The 20,541-nt window shown below is 45.9% G+C and overlaps 1 protein-coding gene across 1 annotated transcript in view; it reads left to right on the top strand.

Annotated features, from left to right (window-relative positions):
• Positions 1 to 15,461, top strand: part of LOC135515014 (membrane-associated guanylate kinase, WW and PDZ domain-containing protein 2-like) — a 350,442-nt gene extending 334,981 nt beyond the window's left edge. Inside the window, 6 exon segments of the mRNA XM_064938806.1 lie at positions 629 to 814; positions 1,286 to 1,520; positions 3,748 to 3,994; positions 5,309 to 5,452; positions 8,007 to 8,145; positions 12,419 to 15,461. Of these exon segments, the coding sequence (XP_064794878.1) occupies positions 629 to 814; positions 1,286 to 1,520; positions 3,748 to 3,994; positions 5,309 to 5,452; positions 8,007 to 8,145; positions 12,419 to 13,233 (1,766 nt within the window). The 3' untranslated portion in view covers positions 13,234 to 15,461.
• The last annotated feature ends 5,080 nt before the right edge of the window (positions 15,462 to 20,541 follow it).

The following is a 20,541-nucleotide window of genomic DNA, read 5'->3' as shown; positions in this document are numbered from 1 at the left end:
TGAGTGAGTGAGTGAGTGAGTGAGTGAGTCAGTGAGTCAGTGAGTCAGTGAGTCATTGCTTGTCCATGGGTTGTTTACATTACAAATGTACTGCCTTATGGCAATTTCACCTTAAAAGGGAAGGCTTCGCATATTATTATGCTCTTGAGTTTTAATGCATTTTAGTCCAGCAGATACAGTTGTTCCAAGCAGAGAAAACCAAATCCATTTTGACAAATTTCTGAGAGGAAGAGGTCTGCGAAGAGGTCACAACTATATAAAAAATGTAACACCTCTATTTTTGAACCATGTACTCCTCGTCTAACCATCTAACCCGTCTCAATTCCAAATGGTTTCCTGACTGTATCAGTCCCTCGGATCTGAGGTAGCGAGGCTCCAGTACGCCGTGGCGCCTTTTAGTGCCCTGCCCACACTCGCCGTGCATACAGCCAGCTGTCTTACATAAGCTGAGAGGGGGCGGGAGAAATGTGAAAAGAGCGAGCAACTTAGATAGAAAGAAGAGAGGGAGAGATGGAAAGAAAGCATCCAACCAGTAAGATTAGCCTGAACTCAGACCCATCCTCAACTAACCATATCTGTGTGTCTCTCACTCTGTGTGTATTGTCCTCCGCCTCTCCTCCCATCCCAGGCGTGCCCCATAAGATTGGCCGTATCATCGACGGCAGCCCGGCGGACCGCTGTGGCAAACTGAAGGTGGGTGACCGCATCCTGGCGGTGAACAGCCAGTCCATCATCAACATGCCCCACGCCGACATCGTTAAGCTCATCAAGGACGCCGGCCTCAGCGTCACCCTCCGGATCATACCACAGGAAGGTGAGTGAGACGGGGGGGCGGACGACAACGGTCACTAGACTGGAGATAATGGGGGGACCAAGGGGTCATTAGAGAACTGTATAATGTAGATGTGGGGGGGACTTTCAGGGACTGTTAAACTGTTTGTCATCTTAAATGCAGCACATTGTCTTACTGTACAGACAGTTTTACATCCTTTTTAAAGGGTGTTGTTCGATCTCTGGCTAAGGCACTATTTGCGTGGATCAGCGAGTGATATGTCTGTTTGGGAGAACTGTCTAGTGAGTCGGTTTCTGTCACCATCTTCTAATGCTTCATGGGTGTTTCTTGGCAATGCGAGCATCTACTGTAGATTAGAGCATTGTACTGACAGTTCTTTGAAGTAGATGCACTGTGTATTATGTTAATGTGGCTCTGTTTAGCATAGTCTATACTGTGGTGTGTATCTGTCTCTGTGTCTGTGTCTGACACTTCTGTCTGTCTGTGTTTCAGAGCTGAACCCGTCAGCCCCTAGCTCACAGAAACAGAGCCCAGCAGTGACCCAGCAGCACAGTCCTCAGGCCCAGCCCAGTCCTGCCGTGGGCCAGCCCATCCCTGCTGTCACCCAGCCCAGCCCTGCAGTCACTCAGCCCAGCCCTGCAGTCACCCAGCCCAGCTCCCTGACCCACCAGAGCCAAATCACACAGACCCCAGCCCCCCCACCCCAGATCTACAGCCACGACAGCAGGTACGGCAACCGGATGGTCACACACACACACAGACGCACACTGCTTAAAAACACACCCACCAATCCATAGCACCCAGCCCAGTTCTAAATATTGGTCCGCCAGGATAGGGCCATAATTTACACGAGCATTTCGCTAAACCCACATTAACATCTGCTAAATATGTGTGACCAATATCATTTGATTCGATTTAAGACATGCAGCATTTGAGTGCTCTATCATTTCCTATGTATTAAAATTGTTTAAGATAGTTGATCATGTATGTGTATGGGTTCATGTAATCTTTAGTGCTTCCTCGGTATTGTACTGTCTGCTGGTCCCAATGCTGAGGAAGTCCCAGATATCTTATACAGCACAGTAGTATCTTTTTTAAAATCTCTGGGGTAAAAGCACTATTCCTAAGGGAATTACAGGTGAGAGCGAGGTATTCTCTCCCTGTCTCCAGTTTGTTGTATAACATCACTTAACTCTTACGGTCTCCTGAATTATTAACCTAAATAGCTTCTTTATAGACCTACGCTGAATATTTCATCAAGCTCTTACAGGGGGCCCAAAGTGTACCCTGTCATTGTCCTTTCTCTCCTGCTCTGGACAATTCCCTCTTATTTATTGACAACTCTGTAAAAGACATGTGGTTCAAAAAAATGATTTCACTTACCACCACTAGAGTCTTGTCTCAAAGGTAGTTTGATTGTAACAAACAAGGTATTTCTAAATAACTTAGAATTTGACATGAATTGGTTCAGAGAGCATTACCATTACCCATTACATTCATATGAAATGCTTGTAGTGATAGCCCACTGGGCACACTACATCATTTCAACTTTGGCAATTAGGTCATATTTAGTTGAGAACTTGATCAATGAGACGACAACATACTATATATTCACCCACTCAAAAAGACATCCAAAAGTTAGTTCAACTGTGCATTCGCCCATCGAATAAAGCTCAACCAAATTCCAATGGAAAAACAATGTCCGATTTTTGGTTTAGTTTTCACTGAAATGCCTCACTGCGCTTTCAACCATTTAAAAGCACAGCAAAGTTCTAATGGGAGCACAATGCCAGATATTTAGTTTATTTATACAACACACAATGAATGTGTTATCACTGTGTTTCATCTAATAGCAGAACCAAATGACCTGGATTGCAATTGAGATTACATTTTAAATACATGGTGCTGTTCAAGATTCTGCACAGATCATTACAGTAATAGTAAAGATCTCCAGAGACCTGCGACAACCTATTCATGCTATCTAGAACATGCATGTTTTATAAGAAGGATTTTAGAGTTTCTCAACCTCAATGTGGCCATGTTTGTACGATAGCCTTAATTTAGGCTATATTCAATTGTTTGGTTGACATATCAACATTTAATTGAGTTTTATCTACTGATTGCATAGTTCCATCTGAGCCACTGGCTTAATCCCATTCTTTAACTTATATTTTTGGTTGAGTTAGAGACATGAATCCAACATATCATTTGTTCAACTTGTCAACAAGTTAATATGCTATTCATTGTTTATTGTTTTTGTGTTTGATTTTCAACATAACAATAAAAGTTAAAGAATAGGACTCATTCAAATCAAACTTTAAATGCACTTTAAATAAGGTTGGATTTGATTTAGTCCTATTCTTTAACTTAGATTGTTGTGTTAATTTACGTATTTCGTTGAGATGGAGACATGAATCCAACATATCAATGATTAATTTGTAGACAAACTGTAATTAAAGCCAGACTAAGTCAGTGGCACATATGGAACAGTGCTGCTTGGTTGGTTTGTGTATCGGAGGACGCATGACTTTCAACCTTTGTCTCTCCCGAGCCCGTACGGGAGTTGTAGCGATGAGACAAGATAGTAGCTACTAAAAATAAGAAAAATTGGATACCACGAAATTGGGGAGAAAAAGGGGTAAAATTCCACAAAGAAAACACACACAAAAAAAGAGACATCTCCAAATGTTGATATTTGGTTGTGTTGACAACTAAACACAATTCAATATCACTAAATATCATTCCATTTAAAATCTACCTGTGCTTAAAATTGTGGGCCCTGAAACCCTATTTTATTATCTAATTAATTCTGGGTTGAATTGAAACAATGGCTGTCGATGACTTTGCAAATGCTATATAGGCCGAAATAGTGTCATTGATGTTACATGAGTGATTCAACCAGTTTATGGCCAGTGGGAAATTTTCCTTTAACTTGATTGGTTGGTTAGTTACAGGTCAGAGGTGAAAGCGAGGCAGGATGTAAAACCGGACATCCGACAGCCTCCATTCACAGACTACAGACAGCCCCCGTTGGACTACAGACACCCTCCTGTAGCAGATTACCGCCAGCCACCCACCCTGGACTACAGACACCCTCCTCTGATGGACTACAGACAGCTGTCCACTGACCCCAGGCACTTCCCTATGCCTGTGCCCCACGACTACAGACAGATCCAGCCACAGATGCCACAGGTCTACCAGGTTAGATACTTTACTCATCAATACAGTATTGACCTTTTATTACAAGTATGTAAAGCCATCACAATTGGGTCTCCCAGGTGGCGCAGCGATCTAAAACACTGCATCTCAGTGCTGGAAGCGTCACTACAGACAACCTGTTTCGAATCCTGACTGTATCTAAACCGGCCGTGATTGGGAATCCCATAGGGCGGTGCACAATTGGCCCAGCGTCGGCGGTCATTGTAAATTAGAATTTGTTCTTAACTGACTTGCCTAGTTAAATAAAGAATAAAATAAATATATTCAACTGAAATATATGGGCATTGACACGCAAGAAACAGTAGTTCAGGTAGAGAGGTTAACGAGGAAGATGTGGTAATTCTAGCCTGGTTAAACCAGACTGAACGCTGCACTGAGTTAAACAATGGTAAGCGCAGCATATTAATACACATGGCCATTAGCTTTTGTGATGGTGACTGATGGCCTTCCCCTCCTCCCTGGATCTTACTGCCTGTTGTCTGAATGTGTTCTGCTCCTTCCCCTCCTCCCTGGTTCTTACTGCCTGTTGTCTGAATGTGTCCTGCTCCTTCCCCTCCTCCCTGGTTCTTACTGCCTGTTGTCTGAATGTGTCCTGCTCCTTCCCCTCCTCCCTGGATCTTACCGCCTGTTGTCTGAATGTGTTCTGCTCCTTCCCCTCTTCCCTGGTTCTTACTGCCTGTTGTCTGAATGTGTTCTGCTCCTTCCCCTCTTCCCTGGTTCTTACTGCCTGTTGTCTGAATGTGTCCTGCTCCTTCCCCTCCTCCCTGGATCTTACCGCCTGTTGTCTGAATGTGTCCTGCTCCTTCCCCTCCTCCCTGGTTCTTACTGCCTGTTGTCTGAATGTGTCCTGCTCCTTCCCCTCCTCCCTGGTTCCCTGTTGTCTCTTATCTTACCGCCTGTTGTCTGAATGTGTCCTGCTCCTTCCCCTCCTCCCTGGTTCTTACTGCCTGTTGTCTGAATGTGTCCTGCTCCTTCCCCTCCTCCCTGGTTCTTACTGCCTGTTGTCTGAATGTGTCCTGCTCCTTCCCCTCCTCCCTGGTTCTTACTGCCTGTTGTCTGAATGTGTCCTGCTCCTTCCCCTCCTCCCTGGTTCTTACTGCCTGTTGTCTGAATGTGTCCTGCTCCTTCCCCTCCTCCCTGGATCTTACTCCCTGTTGTCTGAATGTGTCCTGCTCCTTCCCCTCCTCCTCCCCTGTTGTTCTTACTTACTGCCTGTTGTCTGAATGTGTCCTGCTCCTTCCCCTCCTCCCTGGTTCTTACTGCCTGTTGTCTGAATGTGTCCTGCTCCTTCTCCAGGACTTTGACTTCTTCACCGTGGAGCTGGAGAAGAGTGTGAAGGGGTTTGGCTTCAGTATCCGTGGAGGGAGGGAGTACAAGATGGACCTGTTTGTCCTGCGACTGGCCGAGGACGGACCCGCCATCCGCAACGGGAGGATGAGGGTAGGCTGATGACGATGTCACATCCTGCGCTGAACTAACACTTCCCCTCAACATACTTACAGTAGCTTCTCTCCCAACGCTGGTTTAGTGGGATATTAATAATAAATCTTTGCTAGTCTTAATTGTCTGATGATTATCTTGGCAGCAAATTTCCATTTTAAGCCCTGTAAGAAAATAATCTGCTAATGCAGTGTGGCTGAGTGTGTGAAGGATTTGGGACGTTTTGACACCTGCTGGGTTAGTGGGTTTACTGGCAGCAGAAACGTTTCTCTAGTCAATAATACATTAGGTACTATGAACATTCAGATGAATAATTAAAGGATGGCTGCTTTTAACCATGAATAGTTTTCAACTTTTGTCCGTTTCGTAATGTTCTCTTCAGGGATAGAGGGAACTATCTGCCAGTCACCATCTGTTTAACAACAAAAGAATACAATTATTTTCTTAATTGACGTTCAAATGTAGTACTCTTTGTAAAAAGATGCAGAGCCTGCCAAGCTTTTAGTTTTTCCCCAAGTTCACACCTTCCTTCCATCACCTCTGTCAAAGTATGAGTCACTCTCTCCCAACAGCTGTATATGTTCTTGTAGCCTGCTATGTTCATCCAGAGTGACTCTGATCACTTTATGGTGTAAAATAGAAGAAATCTCACTTTACTTTTCCGATATCAAAGAGTACATTATAAGTCTGTCATAGCAGTTTTTCTATATCTCCTAAAGTATCTTGATCGTCTCCTACCCGTCACACTTCTCTCTGCCCAATCTCCCTAGTGTGGGCCAATAGCGTTCATTATCTGTAATGAACCTGTCAGAGATGTGTGTAAAACGGCCCGTAGGGATACTACTCTCACTCCGCCACGGCGAGGTAAATGGAGCTCGGCGGGCCCAGGCCCAAACCCATCGACTGGGGATGAGGGATAGCTAGCGGTCCTCGTCTCCCTCTTCAACGCCCGGGCCGGTATTGTGATTTATCCTTCAGTAATCACAGCTTTAAAGGCCCACTCAAACTCTGCAGTCCGCCACACACAGGCCCAGTTTGAACTCTGATCATGGGGAGATGAATGGTCGAGGGGGAAAGGTAGGATCATCTAACACCGCTGTTGAAATGAACTGAGATCGGCCGGCCGGCTATATAGTATACTACTTTTTACACGACTCTGATCTCAGGCTCTGGTCAAAAGTGCACTATATAGGCAATAGGGTGCTGTTTCAGACACAGCCTTAGTAAGCTTGGCTGGACTCGAGATAGCATCTAGAGGAGAGACAATCCAAGGAAAACCATGCTTCATCTGGAGGTCATACTACTGCTGTTGGTTTGGTGTTCAATTCTCCCATCCACACCCAGTCACTTCCATTTAAAGGGGAATGACTCAGGCCGGCCTCAGCCATTCACTAACTGTCAGAAGGTGTAGATGGACGGGCGGCCCAGCTCCGCTCAGATCAGCCTAATAACACTTAATGACTTCCCTTCTCTCTCTGTTGCCGGGCGGATTCTCTCTCCTCAGCTTTCAAATGACTTCCACTATTAGCCGAGGACTTTTCCATTTGTTACAGTAATTGGTTTATACATTTGGCGCCGCAGCACGTGGTCTCCTACACTATCAGTCAAGAGGTCACTGGTCCCAATTCCCAAGTGAAGGAAGTGTGTTAGTGAGATCCTTCAGGGGATATGCCTGTACAATTGGCCTCCGACCTTGATGTTGTAGTCATAGAGAGGTCACAACCTTTACACTGTAGTGCTAGAAGGGAGGTGTAGTCTAATTAGTGAAATGAATAGGTTACTACCAGGTCTTCAGCTGCTAATGTCCTGGGTCATATTCATTAGGAATACGTTTTGCAACGGAAATCGTAAACAACTGTTTCTTATTGGACGGATTCAGGAACACCCTCCTTGTTTCAGTCCATTTTCTTCCGTTTGGTACGTAATGAACAAAGCCCAGGACATTGGTATTCAGGTATCCTCTTTAGTCTCAGCCCCCCTGCAGGGAAGAGTCTGTCTGCCATAATTCAATCTAAATGACATTATAAAACGGGCTGCAGGAATTAATGACAACTGACATCACATTCATGAGTGCTAATTCTGATTAGAGCTTTACACTGGCCACTCTGATCCCTCTGCACCACTAAGATTTATAGATACACATTGATCCTAATAAATTGTGATCCACAACAAATTTGCCTCGTTAATTTTGTGCTTTAATACGTAGTGTGTGTGCTTATCTCAGAGGCCTGCCAAGAAATAATTGCGTTGGTGGTTGCGGCAGTGTGTGCCAGCGTTCTTCCATAATTTGTTCATCTAATCAGGGAATTGGTGTGAACTTGCCATGCAATGTAACGCATGTTTATATAACACAAGGTGCTCAGTGGGTTGGTGATTTAGAGGTTACTGTCACAGTGGTCTATTGTCTATTTATTGTCTGTGCAGTATCTGCATGGCAACAGGATTTCATGCACATACACACACAAACAGCGGGGACACATATCTATCTATCTATCTACAGTATTGCTCTCTCTCTCTCTCTCTCTCTCACTGTGTTGTCTCTCCTCCTCTCCAGGTAGGGGACCAGATCATTGAGATCAATGGGGACACCACCAGGGACATGACCCACACCCGGGCCATCGAGCTCATCAAGTCAGGGGGCCGGCGGGTGCGTCTGCTCCTGAAGAGAGGCACAGGGCAGGTGCCAGAGTATGGTGGGTTTCCATTCTGTCCCTCGAACCCTGTTGTTTACCCCTCCCCAGGCCAAGGCTAATCCAGCTGTAACACACTCAAATACACCTGCTTACCTTCTAATCTCATCTGATTCCAGTAACACTATAATCACATTTTAAAAGTCACACACACTTCTAAAATGATTACGTCTATAGATTATTCTTTACTCGGGCCTCCCGAGTGGCTCAGTGGTCTAAAGCACAGTTGTGTTGTGGAATCACTACTGCCTGGGATTGATCCTGAGATGCAGTGCGGAAACCGTACAATTGGCCCAGTGTCGTCCGGGTTAGGGGAGGGTTTGTCCCAGTGTCGTCTGGGTTAGTGGAGGGTTTGGCCCAGTGTCGTCCGGGTTAGGGGAGGGTTTGTCCCAGTGTCATCTGGGTTAGTGGAGGGTTTGGCCCAGTGTCGTCCATGTTAGGGGAGGGTTTGGCCCAGTGTCATCTGGGTTAGGGGAGGGTTTGGCCCAGTGTCGTCCGGGTTAGGGGAGGGTTTGGCCCAGTGTCGTCCGGGTTAGGGGAGGGTTTGGCCCAGTGTCGTCCGGGTTAGGGGAGGGTTTGGCCCAGTGTCGTCCGGGTTAGGGGAGGGTTTGGCCCAGTGTCGTCTGGGTTAGGGGAGGGTTTGGCCCAGCGTCGTCCGGGTTAGGGGAGGGTTTGGCCCAGCGTCGTCCGGGTTAGGGGAGGGTTTGGCCCAGGGTCGTCTGGGTTAGGGGAGGTTTGGCCCAGGGTTGTCTGGGTTAGGGAGGGTTTGGCCCAGCGTCGTCTGGGTTAGGGGAGGGTTTGGCCCAGTGTTGTCCGGGTTAGGGAGGGTTTGGCCCAGCGTCGTCCGGGTTAGGGGAGGGTTTGGCCCAGTGTCGTCTGGGTTAGGGAGGGTTTGGCCCAGCGTCGTCCGGGTTAGGGAGGGTTTGGCCCAGGGTAGTCCGGGTTAGGGGAGGGTTTGGCCCAGGGTCGTCTGGGTTAGGGGAGGTTTTGGCCCAGGGTTGTCCGGGTTAGGGGAGGGTTTGGCCCAGCGTCGTCTGGGTTAGGGGAGGGTTTGGCCCAGGGTTGTCCGGGTTAGGGGAGGGTTTGGCCCAACGTCGTTTGGGTTAGGGGAGGTTTTGGCCCAGGGTTGTCCGGGTTAGGGGAGGGTTTGGCCCAGGGTTGTCCGGGTTAGGGGAGGGTTTGGCCCAACGTCGTCTGGGTTTGGCCGGGGGGGCTTTACTTGGCTCTTCGCACTCTAGCGACTCCTTGTGGCAGACCGGGCGCCTGCAGGTGAACTGTGTTTGCTCCAACTCATTGGCGAGGCTGACTTCCGTGTTAAGCGGGCGGGTGTTAAGAAGCTCGGTTTGGGCTAAAAATTACAAAAAAAACATGAACTTTATAACTATAACTCTGCTTATGTCTGGCATGCCTATCTTCTAATGTAGATATTTTCTTCACCCATAGCAATGTCTTTCTCTCTACTTAATACTTTAACACTGATAAACTTGTCTTTCTCTTGACTAACAATAGTGTAACTCTTCCTTTCAAGGCATCTGGTTTAACCCTAATGATTGGTATAGGTTGTTACTCCCCTTTCCTTAGGAATGGTACCTTCCAGTCTCTCCATGTGCATGAAAAGTGACAAGCATGGCTCCCCCTATTTCTTCCTAATGGGCCACTCTAAAGACACGGTTTGTGACGATCTGCATGTTCCAGTCTAATTCTACTTGGTGTCGTGGTTTGTGGTGCGGTGTATTTTTGTGTGCCCATGCCATGTGTTGCAGCTGTGACTTCCTGGTCAGAACACACTGGCTCCTCCTCTCCACTTCAATCACAGTGACATCAACCTAGTTCCTCAGCTATTAGGGCTTTCAAGACAACTGGGGAGGAAACGAGGTCAAATCATGACGTCACCGATCTTCAGGTCGGAAATTCTGAGCTTTATAAAGATGCCAGAGTTTGACTGTTCAAAACTAATTTTCCCAGTCAAGGTTAGTTCCCAGGGTCTTGAACACACTTAAATATGAGATGTCTGAGTTCCCAGTTGTCTTGAACGTGGCATATGTCCACATGGTCATCAGGCCAGCCCAATGGAAATATTATACTGTATGTACACACAATAATACATATTACACATTTAGAAAGATCCATGAACCAACTTTTACAAAATAGCGATTCAAACTGACAGCCACTAACGTCTAGATAGATTAGTCAGAAATATATAGGCAGACTATTTCCTGTGATAAAATCCCACCGTGGTGCACGCTGAGGCCCCTAACAGACATTTATGTCCCCAGCACCTCAGGGAATGACAGCACCTAGCGGCCCTCTTGGTAATAAATCGTGATGTGTCAGACTCTCCCATGGCCTCTGTAACGGAGAGTCACACTCCCGGCCTGTGGGTAGTGAGTTAGCACTGAGGCTAACACTGCACATGACTCTTCCACAGCCAGCCAAGGCCTCCACTGTGAAATACAGTCATCAGCACTTAGCTTTGGCAGGTGACCAGGGTCTTTAGACATAGGAAATAGTATTGTCTGTCTCCATCTTCACTGCTAGGAGACTTCTGATTTCCTCTCCCAGTCGGGGACTCTCCCAGGCCATTTATGACAGAGATTTTTTGTTATCTATTTCTCTCTCTCCCTCCCTCTCTCCCCCCTTTCCTCCACCAGAAAGGGTTTTTCTATTACCTGCCCGCGTGTGACATAAAGCTGTGAAATACGCACCATGAGCCCATTACACTGTCATCCAGAGGACGCCATATTAAATCACCAGCGTCACTTTTCATATCAACTATCAACCTGTGTGTTCTGGGCAGAGCAGTCACATAAAAGTGGAACAGCCATTTGTAACATGGATGTGGAGGTTGTGTGGATACGTAGATGTTTTTACAGGCCTAGGTTTATCTGTATACTGAGAGGATGTAGTATTTATGGAGCTTGATGCGCTGCTTCGGGGTTATTTAACTACATTTTGCAAAGCGGCTCTGTATTTTCAGCTAGTTTATACAGTACTTTGCGGAGGAAACAGAATTCAAAGCTTATAAAAACTGCATCCTGATGAAGTAATGAAGTGGAATAAAAAACGGTTGCCACATTTAGTACCACACAATATGAGACTGTGTGTGTGCGCGCGTGCATGACGGTTTGTGAGTATGTGGAAGTGTGCATGCTGTGTATTGTGTGGGTGTATTAGTGCATGTGTACATGTGTCCCCTTATACAGAGTAGAGTACTAGAGTATGGAGGTTGTTTTAAGGTTGGATCCAGTCAGCAGGGCCCTCACCCCTTAGAACAAACAGAGCCGTATCCAAGGTGACAGCCGTCATTAGCTCAGCACACATACTCCCTCCCACAATCCTATTGGGCCACACAGCCTCCACGGGAGATGGTTCATCACTTCAATACACCAAGCAGTGGCTGATAGGTAGGAGAATGAGCTGGTGTGAAATGTCCAGGGTTTCAGAGCTCAATAGGCACCTGCATTGACTGTGAGCCTGCTCACTGAGCTATCTCCAATCACCAGACCTCCCTAGCTGGTCTGGGAGTCCATCTAGTCTGTAATGAGGCCTCATGGAGCTAGCCTAGCCTCCCTCTTTCCCCCTGCTAGTTAGACGATTGGCGCTAGCCTCCCTGGAGGCTTCCCTGCCTGCCTGTTTGTGAATGATAACCCTGGGACTGCTAGCTTAGCGATGCAGAGAGAGAAGCTAACAGGGATGGTGAGCTGCAGCAGCCTCTCAGGAGAAGGTAGAGCTCTCTAGGTTTCGCCGCTACCGTGGTTCCTCAGCCCAGAGCACTGGTGGGGAGTCTCGAACCCCCAGGTTTTCTCTCCCGAGCCAGGCTGAAGCACTGCCTGATTCAGCACATCATCCATTCCATTAAACCTGTTTTGTGATTTTTCTGTCCACTTCTTAGAAGTGCTGAGGCTTTAAAGGGAGCTAGGGAACTGAGATGTGTGCTGCCTAAAAGTGAACTTGCAGTGTGTGACTTATATAAGTGAAGTGATATTTCACTTGCAGCCCATACCACAAAGACTGGGTTTGATTGTTGTGATTGCTACAATATGGCTGCTGTCATCCATGTAGACTAGAGGTGTGTTTTTTGGCTTGGTGTGTGTTGTTTGGTTAAAGCTATAGATTCATAGATATATTTCTATAGGGCAAACTTCCACTTAAGTCAACTTTTCACTCAGTCTCCCATTGACATCCATGCATGACTAAGTAAATGGAAGGTAGGATTCGCCCCTGACTGTTAAGACTATCCTTTCCCATGTCTAACTGTGTGTTTGTGCCCCAGCAGACAGTACCTCCCCCTGGGATGCACGCCCTTCAGCCTCCCCAAGTCTGTCGGAAGTAGCCCTGCCCCCAGACACTCTGACCATGCCATCGCCCTCATCTCATCTGACCCCACCCCAGCAGCCCCCAGGCCCCGGCCTGGCTCGCCTGCCACCACAGGAGGTCCCGTGGGAGCCAGCGGCGCAAGAGAGCAGGAGGGTGGAGCGCTCCCAGAGCCCCCGGAAGGCCTCGACCGAGCCGCATAATCCGGATCAGACCGGCCACGGGAGGAGGGACCGCGACCAGCCCAGCGGGAGTGGTTGCAGTAGTGGGAGGGCCAAGCAGAAAGAAGGTGGCAGGTCCACCTGCAGAGGGAGCGGCCCCAAAGACGGAGGGCCGGTGGGGAGGGATGAGCTGCTACCTGGGGGAGGGGAGCCCAAAAGCTCCTCCAGGGGGAGGTCTAAGGAGAGGATAGCTGGGGAGAGCAGCAGCACGTCCCACGGGAAAAGAGAACCCACACAGTCCCCGACGAAAGGCTCCAAGCCCTCATACACAAACTCTAACGGGAACGGCGGCAGCGGTGGTACTCAGAGCGGCAGCAGCAGTCACCCAGACGTTAGTGTCGGGCATCAGGGGGAGCCGGGGCAGGAGAAGCCCAGGCCCAGAGAGGCAGAGAGGGGCCCTGGAGAGACCCGGCCCTGCCGCCCCACCAAGAGCACCAGCAGTGGCAGCACGGCAGCAGGTAGGAAGGCCACTGTGTCCCCTGGGCCCTGGAAGATCCCCGGCTCTGACAAGCTGCCCAGCACCCTGCGCTCGGGCACGTCCACTGTGAGCAGATAACACCTTGGAGTATACCCACTACCAGACCCCCAGGCCGGGCTACACTAAGCCTGGCTAGCCCCATCATTGTCTCCCCTCGCCCTGCCTCCACTCCCCCACCCTCTAGACCTCAGATGTAAAGGGGGGTTCCTCCATGCGTTTTTAGAGAACCATTTTTATTTATATTGTACTCTAAATTATTTTGAGAGAGATTTTACACCGACCACCTTAAGAACTGGAAAGCATCCACTTAAAAATTCAAAACAAGAAGAAACCAAGCAGAATGTGTGTAGCGTGACGGGATCCTTGAGCAGTGTTAAGGGGTTCGAATACAGGAAGTTAATTTGGAAGTGCTCAAATTCCCACAGCACTCCAGTCCAGGACGTACATGCAAATTGAACCACTCACCGATTGGTTGACTGTGACACTGCAGTTTTTTTTATACAATGGAGTCTATTTTATGAAAAGGAATGTTGAAGAGGGGTTGCCTGTTTTTGTGTATTTTGAAAAGAGAGAATGAAAACCAGAACTTGAAAAAGAGTATACGCATTAATGGAACTTTGCCTTAAATAAGAGACTGTACGAGACTGAAGAAGCTATCCCGAGGAGTCTATCAAATGGTATAGAAATAAATCTATTATATGATGAGTATTAATATGTGGGACGTGATCATCTCTCATGCATACCTAGTCGGGCCAATGGTAGCTCTGAGACGCCTCATAAGCTAGACGAGCGAAGGAGCACAACACCGTTTTTCAACACTCCCTTATGACTCCACAGCCCAGCCTATGATATTGCATTTCTAGTCTGTGTGGACCCATTCTGCAAGACTGCAGTGGACTCTAAGGGCTGTTCGTGCTTGAATCATCAATGGTTGGGTCACAGGAGATACATCTCCCCCCCACTGTGCTTCGCGAACAAAGCAATTTGCTGAGGTTTGTCTGGTGGAGAGAGTGAAGGCTCATGGGATATCGGGGCAGAGTGCCTTACGATCAGGGACAGACGGACAGAGAGGTCTGTTATGGACTTAAAGAACCTAAAACACTCTCTAGACTGATGTGGTTCAATCCAGGCTGCTACCGTACAGTCAATACCAATGTCCCAATATTCATATACATCTGTGCCATGACGGACATTCATGGTTTTATATCTGATTGTTGAAATTTGTTCACTATATTTACAGACCCCACAGTATTTATTTGGTCAGAAAACATTAGCAAATCTTTCCATTTCCTTACAGATTGAAGATAGTTCCATAACTTTGTGGGGTTCTGTTGGTATCTCATCGTCAGATATCGAAACGTCTAGGCAGAACATCTCTAACAGATGGTGTAATCGTGTTTGGGTGAAAATATGGCAAGTGTATGAAAGCAGGAAACTACACTAGTATTTCTGGTGGGGATCAGAGAGAGAGAGAAACATTGCCATTTGTCACGAGCTCATTCATCACAATGTGTCTAATGGTCTGTGGCTTCACTTAACTCTGTTCATTTACACAAGACATGAAACACTTTTATCTCCCAAAGACACATATTTATACATTACAATTGACAACTGTCTTGAATATTCATTTCCACATTTGTTTGGTCTCTAAGTGATGCCGTCTACATAGCCAGCTACGTTAATATACTGTATATATACATACACACACACACACACACACACACACACACACACACACACACACACACACACACACACACACACACACACACACACACACACACACACACACACACACACACACACACACACACACACACATCTCTCTACCAGATTGTGTCCCAATTAACTTCGGAACTCTAGACAGTGGAGGCTCTGTCAGTGGCTCTGTCTGAACTTTACTGTCACCAGTTTACACAGATACACAGTTAGACACACACACACACACACACACACACACACGTCCCTCAGAACCGCCTTGTCATCCGATGACTAAGGCAGAGTTTTTTGTTTTTTAAACTCTCTCAAACCCTCGCTCTGGCCCTGGGACTCACAGAAGCTAATTCATCTGTCGCTCTGATAACTATTATACTGTACATGGAGATGTGGAGAGACTACAATCATCTAGACATTATGATCATTGACAGACACAAGAATAATTCTTGGCGATAAAAGAAAAGTCATTAAGGAGCAATCCGAATGTGTCCCCTTTAGTTTCTGCAGACATCTGATTTTTGAGTGGTAATTTGCCGTGTCGAGCTAACAATCCAGCAAAGAGAGGACGACATTGGCAGAACAAAACTGCCCCCCCCCCGGTGGAAGAAATGCAGACAGTCTTTCAGAATAGGAATGATACGAGAGAGGTGAGTGATGCTCGGGGGCCGTTGGAATTTCTATTTACGAGAGGAAAAAATCCTTCTTTAAAGCACAAAGTGGTTCAGAGAATTGCCATATAAATTGTGCTGGGGAACTGACCCTGAGTAGACAGGAGTCTGTGGCTCAGCTGCTGTCTGGGCCTGTTTGAATAGTTTAACAATGCATCCTTCCTCTCTTCCTTCTCTCTTTTCTAACATTGTGTAAGAACAGTGGTTACTTCAACTAAGTAGGCAGCAGGTAGCCTAGAGGTTCAGAACGTTGGGCCTGTAACTTAAAGGTTGCTGGTTTGAATTCTGAGCCGGCGAGGTGGAAAATCTGCCCGTGTGCCCTTGAGCAAGGCACTTCACCATAATTGCTCCGGATAAGAGCATCTGTTAAATGACAATAAAGACGTATATAATAATGTAAAACAGGTACATGTTCATTCATGTTAAGTGTCACTGGTTACTTCAAGAAAGGATTCATTTGAACAGTGCCACTGTGATCACCCCACACACAACCATTCCTATAGTGTCAGGACAGTCCTTACTGTATACTGCACCTTCATCACTAAACCTATCATGACTTCTGTGTAGATTCGAGACAAGGAAGAATGTCCTTCCTTCGTTGCACAGTTCGCCGCTTTTTCTCATCAGAGCAGTCCCCCATTGAGGCAAATATCAGTACTTTTCTATGGACAGAAGAGATAGGTATATCTAAAACGGTGAGTGTGTTGAAGACTGATGGCACGTACAATACATGAACCCCCTGAGCCTACCTAATGCAGCAGGGTATCACTGTGTAGTGTTATTATTAGCCGTGTTATTGACCTTGTACAGGTGTGTCGCTATTATAAATATGACTCAATGTATTATTATGGATAGTCCCAGACTATAAGTGAACGGCCTATTTTTATGAAATGCAACACTATGGATATATTAACTTTTGCAGAAATCTTGTTTACCGTAATGATATTCTGAAATGCTGTCAAATAAAATTTTGACTCGGTGTAAAGTATTCAATTAAGATCGAGCTGTCACTGATTTAGAGTGACCGAGTTGATGGATGGCCTTATGGCAGGTGAACAGCTTGCCTGGGGGTGTATTCATTAGTGCAACCCGTAGTAAAACGTTTTGCAACAAAAACAAAGGTTTCTTATAGGACAAGTTCAGGATAGTTCCTCCGTGTTTTGGCTTGTTTGCTTCTGTTTTGTTCCAAGTGAAAACAACTCAACTTGCCCAGAGGTACTTACAGCAGGATCTCCCCAACCTTATGACCACATGAGGGCAATGCTGTGTAAGGAAAGAAGGCAAATCACTGATTTCAAAATGGCTATTGTACATTCTTGTTGTTTCCACTAGAGAGCAGTGTTGGCTCGTTTTTAGTTTTCTGCGTCGTTTCGTAACATTTTCTTATATATAAATGCATAGGTTATTTAACCTATTTAACCTGTTCCAAATATTCCTCCTGCGATTTTAATAGGCACTCGAATCTGGTCTACTTTATTTGAGATATGCACAATCTGACTGGTTAGGCTAAGCAACAACAAACATGTTCACTTGGCCTTAAACTACCTTTGTCTGACATTATTTTTGGCAAAACAATAGATATTTTATCAAATCTATCTCATACTTGACTTTACTAGCGAAAGTCTTGTAAATGTACTTTACTTGAGAAAGTAATTACATTTTGATTAGATATTTCTTGACCTTTCAATCAGCGCATTTTGACTAGAATTCTTGAGTTCTGTAATCTTCACTTTTTAACGTCACAGCTACCAAATCAAATCAAACTGTTTGTCACATGCGCCGAATACAACAAGTGTAGACCTTACGGTGAAATGCTTACAAGCCCTTAACTAACAGTGCAGTTCAAGAAAAGTTAAGAATCAGCACTTGCGAATGCGGAATTTATGTAATGAAAACACACCTCACCCGTGAGTCGCCACCGATCTAAATCAGCATTCTCGTTCCTTTCATAAAGCGAGGCTGGCAGGCTGACCGGTAGATGAGATAAGACACCCTAGAGCAGTGTCAAAATGAGTCAAAATGCAAGCCAAGATCTACCGCTAAGATAAAAAAAAATAAAAAAATAATAATAAACATGACTTTCAAAAATTTTGTCCCTCGCAGAACATTTTGAAACTGCGTTTCAAAACTGTAGGTATATAATCACCCTGGCAATAGAGTATGTGTGGTATTACTTGTGAGGCACAGCTGAGTGAGCATAACAATGTGCTTATTTTTTTACTGGACTGATGGCCTGCATCTGATGGTCCGTCTGAGGGGTGGGAGCAGCGGTGATTCGGATGAGAGACAGCCTCACCGCTGCTCCCACCCTCCCCTCAGACAGACCATCAGATGGTCCTACTCCGCTGAGAAAAGGGAGCGCAGTCTTCCAGCTGATGGCGAAATATAAATCGCACTGCATTACTTCTGGTTCATGCACCAATCCATGTTGTTACTCCTATGACCAGAGAAAGTGAAATATTCCTCGATATTAAAAAAGACACGAGCCAAATAATAACGATACCTTATCGAAACGCGCATTTAATGACTTGTAAAAATGTTTTACAAAGTATTGACAGTGCTGAATACCAATTTAAAACATGAACTTACTCATAAAAAACAGCAGCTGTGTTGTCTAGTTTTAAAAGTTTTGAAATCTCACATTATCATTTTTTTGCTGTGCGTTCGGGGCTTCTTTTTACAGTCTATGGCTCGAGGAAACTGCGCAGACACCATTATCTGATCTATCTGATTGGCCAGCGTTATACCTATAGGTGCTATTGATTTAATCTCTGGGCTGCCAGAGAGACGGAGTACTACCTTCAGACACATGAAATGGTTGAACATGGGAACACTTTTCCTTCCCGGCCTTAGGGCTGCTGAATCAAGTACATCTAACCGGAACAGCTCAAAATGAATACAAAAAAAATGTACGGCAAGGCTTTCGCGATCGACCGGTTGGTGACCAATGCCAGAGAGAGAGAGGCACCACAGGAGAAACCCAGACAAACCCTCCTGCTGATGCAGAGCCAGAGGCTGAACTAGAAGAAGGATGGGGCTGATGTATTGTCCTCAGTAAAAAATCAACCTTGGGCCATAAAAATGTTCCAAGTGTTCCACTGTGAGAACTACTGTGCCATACGAACTATGTGTTCATATACTTTATGTGCAAACTATGTCTCCCATCATGACACGTGAACCGTTTCTTTCACCTGCATGGCAAACTCTTAGCTATGATGGAAGAGCTGGATTTAAGAACATTGAATGGGATAACATGTCAAGACACAACTTGTATTTCCACAAAGAGCAGATTTTCTTCTGTGATCATAACCCCCCTCCATTAACCCTACTGGGTTCAGACATGCTTGAGAGTGTAACATGGTAAATAGGAAATGACTATAAGGGTGCGGTCACAAGGTGCTCTTATGGAGTATACTTTCCTTCATAGAATACATTCTGTTCTTTACACAGAACATTTATAAAGAGCTGGTTGATAGTCAGTAGTGATCTGGTTTTACTGGATGAGAAAACAGTACCAGATTCCATCCCAGTGCTCCACTCCCTAGTTTACTGAATGTACGAGGAAAACCTGGGCATTTATCTGGTGTGAATGAAAGGATGGCCTTACCTCTCTCTCAGGGAATGTTAGAATCACTCCCTCACCCTCGACCAAGGGTCATCAAACATTTACCGCAAATATTAAATGTGTCTTTAACATGTTACTCTGAGAAATATTGACCTGTCAATGGATCCTCAATTTTGATACAAGGGAAACCTGTCTCCCTACTTGTTCTCCTGGCGAGAGGGAAACATCTATTCTCTCTCTCTCCGTAGGCCACAGCTGCCAGTCTGTGTAACGGAATGTGTTATCTGAGGTGAGGCTTGCATCAGAGCAGTGAAACACTCCCATTCTTTCCTTATCCTTTCTTCTGTCACCTTGTTTTCTCTGCTGGCTCCTGTGGTATCGAGGAGCGGAGCCGGATCACTCACACACACACACACACACACACACACACACACACACACACACACACTGGGGCTGTGCGTCTCATCCTCCTTACAACCACCGTGGCCCTAAGGACTGGGGTCAATTAGAATTGAAAGAAGTTAATTCAAGAATTGATTTTAATTTCAAATCCAAAAATGAAAAAACATTTGAAATAAATACACTATATATCCAGCAGTAGGTGGACACCCCTTCAAATTAGTGAATTTGACTATTTCAGCCACACCGGTTGCTGACCGGTGTATAAAATCGAGCACATAGCCATGCAATCTCCATAGACAAACAATGTCAGTAGAATGGCCTTACTGAAGAGCTCAGTGACTTATAACGTGGCACCGGCATACTGTAGGATGACACCTTTCCAACAAGTCAGTTTGTCAAATGTCTGCCCTGCTAGAGCTGCCCCAGTCAACTGTAAGTGCTGTTATTTTGAAATGGAAACGTCTAGGAGCAACAACGGCTCAGCCGCGAAGTGGTAGGCCACACATGCTCACAGAATGGGACCACCAAGTTCTGAAGCGGATAGTGTGTAAAAATTGTCTTCCTTGGTTGCAACACTCACTACACGAGTTCCAAACTGCCTCTGGAAGCAACGTCAGTACAAGAACTGTTCGTCAGGAGCCTCATGAAATTGGTTTCCATAGCCGAGCAGCCGCATACAAGCCTAAGATCACCATGTGCAATGCCAAGCATGGGCTGGAGTGGTGTAAAGCTCGCGGGCCATTGGACTCTGGAACCACTCTGCAGTGATGAATCACGCTTCACCATCTGGCAGTCCGACAGACGCCAGGAGAACGCTACCTGCCCCAATCCGTCAAATCAAATCAAATTGTATTTGTCACATGCCCCGAATATGACAGTTGCAAACCTTACAGTGAAATGCTTACTTACAAGCCCTTAACCAACAATGCAGTTTTAAGAACAATAAGTGTTAAAGTATTTACTAAATAAACTGAAGCAAAAAATACATGTAAAAAATAATAATATGGATAAATAATATGCATAAATAATAAACAG

This window comes from Oncorhynchus masou, chromosome 26, assembly GCF_036934945.1.
Source record: "Oncorhynchus masou masou isolate Uvic2021 chromosome 26, UVic_Omas_1.1, whole genome shotgun sequence".
Lineage (NCBI taxonomy): Eukaryota > Metazoa > Chordata > Actinopteri > Salmoniformes > Salmonidae > Oncorhynchus > Oncorhynchus masou.
Note: the sequence above shows the minus strand (reverse complement) of the source record. Positions and strands in the feature narration are given on the sequence as shown.